The 10,475-nt window shown below is 39.7% G+C and overlaps 2 protein-coding genes across 4 annotated transcripts in view; both read left to right on the plus strand.

The window, feature by feature from the left end:
* The window catches only part of dnajc4 (DnaJ (Hsp40) homolog, subfamily C, member 4), a 4,728-nt gene extending 3,371 nt beyond the window's left edge, over nucleotides 1–1,357 (plus strand). The window contains exons 7-9 of one of the 2 annotated variants that reach the window (XM_014005687.1): nucleotides 567–653; nucleotides 747–865; nucleotides 957–1,357. In XM_014005687.1, coding sequence (XP_013861141.1) covers nucleotides 567–653; nucleotides 747–843 — 184 coding nt within the window. In that variant the 3' untranslated portion in view covers nucleotides 844–865; nucleotides 957–1,357. Of the gene's footprint in view, nucleotides 1–566; nucleotides 654–746 lie in introns of both variants that reach the window. The other variant, XM_014005680.1, reaches the window with a different exon arrangement.
* An 839-nt stretch (nucleotides 1,358–2,196) lies between these two features.
* Nucleotides 2,197–10,475, plus strand: part of vegfba (vascular endothelial growth factor Ba) — a 31,510-nt gene continuing 23,231 nt past the window's right edge. The window contains exon 1 of one of the 2 annotated variants that reach the window (XM_014005663.1): nucleotides 2,197–2,585. In XM_014005663.1, the coding sequence (XP_013861117.1) occupies nucleotides 2,466–2,585 (120 nt within the window). In that variant the 5' untranslated portion in view covers nucleotides 2,197–2,465. Of the gene's footprint in view, nucleotides 2,586–4,511; nucleotides 6,003–10,475 lie in introns of those variants that run through there. The other variant, XM_014005668.1, reaches the window with a different exon arrangement.

Raw genomic sequence — 10,475 nt, forward strand, 5'->3', positions numbered from 1 at the left:
TTTTTATTATTGTCATTAGTGATTATCTCAATTTCGGCTAAAAGAATTGACAAAATCCTACACACTATGCCTTTAAAATCGGCTCAGTTTTACATATCGGCCGATACGGATATTAATGGTGATATATTGTGCATCCCTACATTAAACTTTGGAAAATATTTTTAAGTTTTGACCAAAATAGCCACAACTCCATCATTTCAATATGATTTTTGTCATCGACACCCTTCATCTTCCTTTAACTTCAGCCTGCCACCATCTCATTTCAGCACTAACTCAACCTCCCCGTTGCACTCAACGAGCTCTCTTTTCCCGGTTGAATGTGGTATTTTAGAGACATGCCTCTGTGCCGTGTGTTCTGCCGCCACCTCACGACTCATTTCCTTGTATTTGTTTCCACACAATGACTCGGTGCCACTCGTGTTTGCCGAGATTCGCCTCTTTGTGATCCGGGGCAGCTGTTGCAACAGCTGAACAAACTCATAAATGCAGAGTGCCCGCTGACCGCTAAGGGCTCTTAGGTCAAGCAAACACACGTCCTTGAATAGTGTTTCTACCAACTCTTTCAGGAAACTGAACGACATCCACACTAACTTCATGGACGAGAAAGATAGAGCCATCATGAAAATCTACAACGAAGCCAAAGAGAGAGCTCGGTGAGCGCGGCTTCTTTATCTTACATTAAAGTGTTACCAGTTTGGCTTAAAATGCCTAATTTGTTGGAGTTTTTTTATGTGTTGCCTTTCCAGGGTCAACGGTTTTGAGAAGCAGATTGAAATCTTGCGGCAAAACCACGATGCGTTTCAGGAGAAACTCAAAACGATGCAGAGTGGCAGACACAAGTAGGAGAGTGTCCAGCTGCCAGCAGGTGACACACGTGGAGGACGTGGGATTAGTTTTACAACTATTGGGGTTTTTTCTCCCCCTGACTTTCTGTGCCTGTGTTTGTCCTGACACAGCAGATCGTGGTTGGGATGTGTGAGTGGTTTTGTCTGGTCACACTGGTGTTGTGGTCAGAACACACTGAGCTGCAGATCACCGGGCCTCTTCTCCTTTTGTACAAAGAAGCCGACGTTAGGACTGTGCTTTCAATCTGCTGCAGTTCTGCTGATGGTGGAGTTTTCTGAACAACCATCATGTTTCTGAAAGTAACTGATCAGTTAAAAGCGTCCTAAAGGATGCTTCATCTTGTTTTATGAGCCTCAGTCTGTTAAAGGAGGTGCACCTTAAATAAGGTTCTGCAGGGTCATTATTTTGTTTGTTTTAAACAGAAACTATGTATGTTATGACGTGCTAAGACACTTTAAAATATATGTAGGGGTCACCCCGAGGAGGAATAAACATTTCCACCTGTCTTTGACCCTGGTCCCTCAAAATAGACATTTTATTTTCTTTAATCAAGATAATAAAATAAAACTGTTCTTTATATTTTTGATTTATATTTCTTTTAACTTAAAGTTATCAGTTTATAAATCAAAGTTACATAATGAAAAGAATGACAATCTACCTTCTTGCATTATAATTAAGAAAAAAGACAAAACACATACAAATATTTATGATCAATTTATTGCGAAAGGAAAACATAACATTTATACATTTAATAGGAACAAGCAAAGAGAAGTGGATTATGTCTAGTTATGTGGAAAATCAAAGCCAACATTTACTAATTTGTTTTCTCTGTTTTTATGCCTTTGAATGCCTATATTTAGCACAAAAGTAAGTACGTGTTTGGTAGATTATTTCTTTGTTGTAACAACCTGATATCGGGCACCTGGGGGACCAGAAGCTCAAAACAAGAGTCAAAACCAGCAAAATAAGCTGATGTGGCAAATGTTTCACGTGCACAATCCACATCCTCAGCTTTACAGCTCGTCCCACAGATGCATGTTCCTTACAAATGTGGCACCATTTAAAAGAGAAATTAACAGGCTTTCCAACAATGTAAGCTTTATCACCAAGAAGCATTGTTACAACAAAGAAATAATCTTGCCAAACACAGATTTCTTCACTTTTTGTGCAAAGTTTTTATTCTCTGAAGTGAGGAATAATTAAAAAGCTTCAGTTTGTCTCACCAACCATCACTTCTTGTTTTTTATTTTGTGATTTAATTCTCTCTAAAAGTCAGTTCTAGTTGGCAAATCATCGTTTCACCGATACCCTCCATAGTGACAATTGTTCCTTCTGTTTGGCAGAGATAAGAGGCTTGGACAGCTTTTTAATGAGCAACTGCTCAGTAGTGTCTGTAATGTTATTTCTAAACTCTGTTTCAGAAATCCAAACTGTGTTTCCACAACGGTGGTCAGAGTCTATGAAAACAAAGATCTATCTTTTTAAACCTGAAAGGATTCACTTGATTTAAAACCTGTTTATTTCTTAGTAAGAACATGAAGCAGAGGCAGGGCTTCTGTTCTAAAAGGCTAATCACGATGCAGGAAATATGAGCTGTGGATGTTTTTCGGAGAGAAGAAATGACCGTTTCCCCCTCCAGTCGTCTTCTCGCCAGCGGCCCCCGCCCCGAGACACCAGCAGGAGATAACGCAGCGTGTCCCCCCGCATCGCTCACAGACACCCTCACCCTCATGTGGCGTGTGAGTGCCCTGTCATAACCCAAACACACCATAATGACTGAGATTATGGTGCTGGCGTGCCTAAACACACACACATCAAATAATGAAACACAAGGCTCCCAGGAGAGGAGAAGAAGCAGTTTTAATTGACTTTTATATTTAGTTTAATGAGATGCTGAGAAACTCCTACATGCTTTTCTTCTGTTATTGTTCAGAGGACAATACAGTGTTTAATAAAAGTCATTGTCTTTCTGTAGCTAACCTAAACGTACCACTCCACCTGCTTTTAATTAATGGTTGGAGAGACCGAAGCAGCTCGTCCTAAGTTAAAACTGCTGCTAATTCTTCCTCTGCAGCCTACAATCAAAGATTTTTCACAACTCCTGTTATTTTATGCACATTTAGTTGCAACATAATAGATCTAAAACTGTAAATCTAATTGGATTTCCTTTGATTCGGCATAAGCTGTAAAAAAACAGACAGTGATCTTGTTTGCATTTGCTTCTTCTGCAGTGATAAATCATTTAATGACATACAGTATTTCTCCTATATTTTTATATCCTAGACCAGTGGTTCCCAAACTTTTTGTCTTCTGACCCACAAAATATCCAAAGCAAAAACTTGTGACCCCAAATATTACTGGTCCGAGTACATGAACTTCGTTAATAACCCTAAAAACACAGATGTTTTGACAATCTAAACAGCTTGTACACAAATATAACTACTTATTTTTACTTGTTTTGTGTTTTTGTAATAATTATAGGGAAAATATTACATCAGCAATTATTTTATTACCCTTTAAATTGATTTCTGGAGATTATCCAAGGTGCTTCATGACCCATAATTGGGTCCCAAGCCCAACTTTGGGAACCAAAGTGCAGTGGTTCCCAAACTTTTCAGCTTTTGACCCACAAAATAACAGTAGCAGAGACCTGTGCCCCCAACTATTTTTGGATGATAAACATTTGTATCAGGTCAACTAAACATGGGCATAGTAACAATATTTTTATACTACATTTATCAATTTTAAATGTACTAATCTCACTCTTTTGTAACAACTAAGGCAAAAATGTAATTAATTCAGAAAATATTTTCAGGACCCCACCTTGATGTTTCGGGACCCCACTTTGGGTCCCGACCCCAACTTTGGGAAACACTGACCTAGACGTCTCTCAGACAGTTCAGTTAGAACTCAGAGCAAACTGATTGTGAACTAATTGAAGTTTTTATGTAGCAAACATCTGCAGTTTACTGTTTGTCTCTGAGTCAGCACATTTGACACCATTTGTAAATTAACAAAGGGCTGTGCTTTCTGGAAACCGTAAAAAAAAATTATAGAAAGTTCTCATAAAATGAGCGAAGCGCAGCTGCTTTCTTGTTAGGACACTTAAGGATGCCGCTGTTTAGAAATTAACATTTTGAAAAGAACAAAAGTTTATCATTTACAATTTTCCAGTGAGTCCTTTTTTTTAAATAACACATCATGCAGAGGAAATATCTAGAATTTCTTGAATCCAGCCACCTTTAATGTCAGAGTTTTAGCTTAATTTCATCAAATGTTGAGACGTGGAGCTTTGAGATAAATATCACAAGTTGTCACGGTCAGGGTAGGTGTTGTGAATGACTCTCAGCTACTACCACACCAAATTTAAGCTCAATATCTGCAAAACTGAAGGAGTTATAGACATTTTTCTAATTCTTTAGAATCAGTCGTCTGTGGAGGATACCTTGAATTAAATCTCTCCAAAATTTTATCAGTTGTAGATATACACCCATTGATTTATTCCTGAAAGTTTTATTAGGATTCATCCAGTGGCTTGTGAGATATTTTGCTAACAGACAGACTCTTAATAGTTGCAAAATTTAAACAATCAAAGATCTCTCAGGATGTGTGTTGGGGTTCATTCTCAGCTACTATCATACCAGAATTTAGCCCAACATCTGAAATTTGAGCAAAGTCATTTTTAAAAAATATTTAAAGGTTATTTGTCTGTGGTGGCCATCTTGAATTGATTCAAACTAATCAGTTGAAGGTGTTAATCCAACTGCCTGTAAGTTTACTTTAAGCCTGTCCAGTGGTTGATGAGATATTTTGCTAACAAACACACACAGAGACAATATGTTTTTTTTTTTTCCTGTGGGTAAATTTAATTTATTTACCAACATTCAGGATAAAAACCGCAACGTGTGTTGATCAAGTGCCTTCAGGGGAGCTGAAACCTGACGGGGTTTTGGGGAAGAATACACTTGCGGACTGACCTCGGACACGCTCCCCTGTTGCATGGGGCCCCCCGGGGTCCCCCCCTCCACTGAACCCTCCCTCCCCCCTGCAGTGGGACCAATAGAGACGCTGCACCTGTATCCAGTGCGCCTGTCCCGTTTGGAACAAAGTTGGCAGCGCAAAGCGTAACGCTGCGTGCGTTTCAAGGGCAAAAAAAAAAAAAAGAAATTAAAGAAAAGGGGGACACTGAGAGGAGAGCGACCACAATAACAAAGTGCCACCGTTTTCATGTGTTTGTGTGTTTGTGTGTGTGTGTTTGTGTGTGTGCGCACTGCTGCAGCTGCACCTCGATGTCAAGAGAGGAGGATTGGAGCTTTATTTATAAGGGAGGAGGTGGGGAAAGGAGAAACGGTGAGACGCGCCTGGAGAGGAAACGTCACATTTTCATTTGGAGCGACAGTGTGGTGAAAACCTGACCGAGCCCAGATAGAGAGAGGAGGGATATGCGGCACTGTCCACGCGCTAAAAAAAGAACCTCGCGGATCTTTTACCGGATGAAGCGGATGATGTGATCCGTTTTTACCTCCTTTCCTTTTGTTTGTTTGCTTAAAGACACGCAGGATTTGACGATCGCACCACGTTTCAGCGGGAGTCTATTAATCCTTGCGTCACGCCGGCTGGAACCCCTCATTTACCTCACCACCGTCAGATCAGGATTAAATAAAAACTGAACCCAAAACATAAAAACAGGCCTTGTTTTTTTTTTTAAACAAAGTTAATATAATTTTCAAAAGGAACAAAAAGAAAAAAGGGGGGCCTCTTTTTCTCTCTCCTGGTGCCAAGGTTATAGGATCTTACAGAGAAGGGTGTGTTTTTAATTTGGTGTTAAACTTGTTGGAAACTGATCCTGGGTAATGTCTCTGCTGTAAATAAGAGGCAGATGCAAAAGAGCAAAGTTAATATTCCAACAGTGATGATGCCACCCCGGGAGCGCTTCCAGGGCAGGGAGACTGGAGAATGAAAGCTGGATTTCTGCGTTTTTAAACAGGAGAAGGAAGCAAAGAGAAGACGTTTATTTTTTAAATACTTTTTTAAGTGCGCCTTTTTTGTCTGTTTTTTTTTTTTTTTACTCCCGCACAATGGGGATTATGCTTCAAGTTATTTTAGGAATGTTTCAGTTCCTGCTGCTCACCAGAATACCGACCTTCCACGCCAAGGTATGTGTGTTTGACCTCAGCAGCGCGCGTGTCTGTACATGTGTGTGTGTGCGTGCGTGTGTGATCAGTGCCACCAACATGGAGCAGAGGTGACTCGTTTCAGCCTCGTTTGGACTCTTGTTTGGAGGACTAAGGTCTGTCTTTGTCCAATCTGTGGGAGTTGTCCCTCAGGTCAATGACACCTGTCAACGCAGGTCCTGAGACAGAAAAAAAAAACAGCTTTAAAGCTGTCCTTTTATGGCATCTCTCACTATTTCTAAACAGTTATTGTGCTTTGTCTCCTTTCTCAATCTAAATATCAAACTGTCTCCTTAAAGGGGTCATAGGGGTCGTTTTTAAATATTTCCACGCACTAAAAGCTGAACCATTCATGAGGGAGCTTAATGAGTTGCCAGGTTGTGAAGAAAAGCACATCCCCCTGCAGCGCTTCAGTTTATTTATAAACGTCAACATAAGGGCAACGCAATAAACATTCATATATAAAATAACAATTAGTAAACCTTATTATCTTCTCTTCATCCTGAGCGACATGTTGGCGACAGTGGAAAGGAATGACTCCCTTTGAACAGGAAGAAACCTCGAGGCGAAAGTTTTTCACATTTAGCGTCAAACAATGCTTGAAAACGTGGTGTGCATTTTCCAAAGTCACTTTTAAGCACATTTGAATATTTAAAGCTAAATGTTAAGATGTTCAGTCTAAATGCTAAACGTTAAATATAAATGTGAACAAAAATACTGGATGCTAAATGTTAAAAGCTAAATGCTAAATATGAATGTAAATATTTAATGTTCAATCTATATGCTAAATGTTAAAGCTAAATGCTAATAATCTGAATATTAAATGTTTAATCTAAATGCTAAAAGTTACAGCTAAATGCCAAAATTAAATCTGAATATTAAATGTTCAAAAAGCTAAATGTTAAATCCAAAAATTAAGGCTAAATGCTAAATTGCATAGCTAAATGTTTAATCTAAATCCTAAATGTTCAATCTGACGTGCTTGCTTAAACTAAATGTTTAGCTAATATCTAAAGTTGCACTGCCTTTAACCAGAATTATCAAAATAAAAGCTTGACTGTGTCTCCTATGTTTCTATAAAAATGTTTTTCTTGATATTTACTTTCACAGTAATATATTGATTCCCTCAGTAAGTTAAGGCATTACATTTATTCTATCAACAGTCAAGCTTTTATTTTGGTATTTCAGGAATTTGCACATTAGCTAAACATTTAATTTCAGTGAAAGATTTAGATTTAACATTTAGCTTGAAGAAAAAAAAAGTTGCTCTGTAACATCTGTGACATCTTTGTGCTTCTAATGAGAGTCAGATGAAAACATCCCACTCTTGTTTTTAGTGGGAACACGGTGAACAGCCAACTTTCTGATTAACCTATTAACAATTTTAAACTGAAAGAACGAACTGTAAAAATTATTACAATCAATAAACGTATTGCATCAATGAAAATATGAAGGGAAAATTTGAGTCTGGCAATGCAAAGACTAAAAGCTTGCAGGAAACGTCCACTTGGTAATTGGTGTCTTATCACTTATTACTAGCTTAATTAATGATTAAATGAGAAGACAGTTGCATCGTTGCAGAGTCCAGTTAAAGGTAGTTTTATTGTCCTAATCAGTCAGAACTGACGTCTCAGCTGTTAGAGGGTCACATCCACTCACCGTGGGCATTAGTGTCACATTCATTTGTGGGGTTTTAGGGTTTGTTTGTTTTTTGGATCAATCTTTTGTCAAGGATATTTTAACTATGCAACACAACTTTTTAACTTTTGACAGCAAGAAATGAGTACAAAAATCAGAATTTATTGTGGATCTTCTAATCAACACGAAGTCAAAAACAACACACAAAAACTCAAAAATATGCAAACACTGCGCTAGTATTTTGTTTAAAGTGCCTGTAACATCAAATTTTTGTAACAAACATAAATGTATTTTTTAAAGATAGTAAATATAACAAAATACATAAAAAGTTTCAGACTGTTGAGATGAACAGTTGAGATATTTGCATGTGAAGTAACAGGAAGTGATGTCAAAGGGGAACAGAGCATTGCTACAACGGCTAACACAGACTGTAGAGAAGAACCTGATGTTAAGATTATTTTTGAGCCACTATCAGAGAAGAAGAAGAGTCAGAGTTCAAATAATATTGTTTTAATAAACAAAGATCGGAGAGTTCCTCTTTGATGTCACTTCCTGTTTCACTTTGGCTGAGCCAAGTTCAGAAGAAAATATGCCAATTATGTGACATAATGGGTAAAATCACATGCATTGTGCCAAGTTTCTAATATATAAATATGTTTTCTTTGGTCTTTTGTATTGGAAGGATATGCATGTCACAGTAATTTAATGTCTTTTAGTAAAATGCACCTTAACGGCAGGTTTTTGTAGCCATCAAAAAGCTACTGTCTGGATATTTTCTATATTTGGCAAACTGTACTGTTCGTTTAAACTGGCTTGTTTCCTGGCACAAATCTGGCTTTTAAACATTCCACAAATTTTTTATTTGGGCTGAGTTTGGAGTTTTTGGAAGGTCTTTCCAGAAGCTTGACATTAGGCAATCAGAAAACAGTTTTGTTATGGGTTTGGGATGACTGGAAAACCCAAATGTGTCAGAGTTTTAACTGGAACTATTGATCTGATGTGACGTTGAAGAACTGCACCTGTACCAGGGTTAAGGGCCCAGAGTGGAGCAAACAACTACCTCACTAATATATATTGTATATTCATCCATCCATCCATCCATTTTCTTCCGCCTATCCGGGGTCGGGTCGCGGGGGCAGCAGCTTCAGAAGGGAGGCCCAGACCTCCCTCTCCCCAGCCACTTCTTCCAGCTCCTCCGGGGGAACCCCAAGGCGTTCCCAGACCAGCCGAGAGACATAGTCCCTCCAGCGTGTCCTGGGTCTTCCTCGGGGCCTCCTCCCGGTGGGACGTGCCCGGAATACCTCACCAGGGAGGCGTCCAGGAGGCATCCTTACCAGATGCCCGAGCCACCTCAACTGGCTCCTCTCGACGTGGAGGAGCAGCGGCTCTACTCTGAGTCCCTCCCGGATGACCGAGCTTCTYACCCTATCTCTAAGGGAGAGCCCAGCAACCCTGCGGAGGAAACCCATTTCGGCCGCTTGTATCCGGGACCTCGTTCTTTCGGTCATGACCCAAAGTTCATGACCATAGATGAGGGTAGGAACGTAGATCGACCGGTAAATCGAGAGCTTCGTTATAAGAGAGAGTTATATTGTATATTATATTATAGTAGTATAGCTCAATCTAACTTCAAAACTTTCCACACCAACAGCTGGCTTGTTCAGCAAGCTAGAAGGTGTCTCTTCTGGAGCAGGAACTCTTTTCTTGGTCTTTGCCCTCTCAGTCAACGATGACTCACTGTGGACAGAGACTCTGCCTTACAGTTTCCAGTTAGTTCAAGCCTTTGTTCCTGAGTTGTTCTTGACCATCCTAACCCATTTCCTTTCATCTGAGGTTGACTGATGATTATTATCTATTCAATAAGTGCAGTCAAATAAAGCCTTTTTTATGCTGGCAAAGAACAACTATCAGCCACAGTCAATCATGATCACTAATGAGACTTTAACCTCGTCAAGTTAAGACTTTATAAAACCTTCAGGATCAGTTATTAACAAACATAGGTGGATATATTTTACTATATACTCGTGGTTTTTAAAACCATTCTAAACATGGAGGGAGGGCCTCAAATAAATCATTAAAATCACTCATATTCATTTTAATGATGACTTCATGAAAACTCCTAATTTAATCTGCGTTTGTTTCAGCAAACACCAATTATTTAACACGTTTTATCAGCTACGTGTTATCTGTGTGATTTGCTCAGAGGATTATCATTAATAAGGAATGATTATTGATTTTTTTCTGACATGATCCACGTTGGGATTTTATCTTTCTGCAGTGAAACACAGAGAAGAGCTGCGAGTTCTGCTTTCTTTTATTTATGTCTGGAGGCTGGTATCAGGAACAGGCAGTGCTCTGAGACAGCCCTGAGTCTGTGCTGCTGCAATACTGTATCTTTTACTCATTCATCATCCTAGACACCACATAACACACACACACACACACAGACGCACACACACACGCAGACGCACACGCAGCTTCTTCACCTTCACACCCGAGACTCGAGCTTTCATGCTGTCTGCTGCTTTGGCAGCTTATTAGAAAAAAAGGGGTCACCCTGTCTCTCTTGTGGTGATGAGACTCGGCGGGAGAGCAGGCGAGGAGGTCTTTTAAACACACACACACACTCTCTCTCTCTCACACACACACGCACACACAGAGACACACACACATATGGCCCATCTGTGTGCTCAGGGAGTGGCTGGGAGTTAGGTGGGTTAGACTGTTGACAGATAGCGCTGCCAGTGCAGATGGCTCTGGGCTGGCACTTTGGAGCGTGTGTGTGTGTGTGTGTGTGTGTGTGTGTGTGTGTGTGTG

This window comes from Austrofundulus limnaeus, unplaced genomic scaffold, assembly GCF_001266775.1.
Source record: "Austrofundulus limnaeus strain Quisiro unplaced genomic scaffold, Austrofundulus_limnaeus-1.0 Scaffold1, whole genome shotgun sequence".
In the NCBI taxonomy this organism is placed as follows: domain Eukaryota; kingdom Metazoa; phylum Chordata; class Actinopteri; order Cyprinodontiformes; family Rivulidae; genus Austrofundulus; species Austrofundulus limnaeus.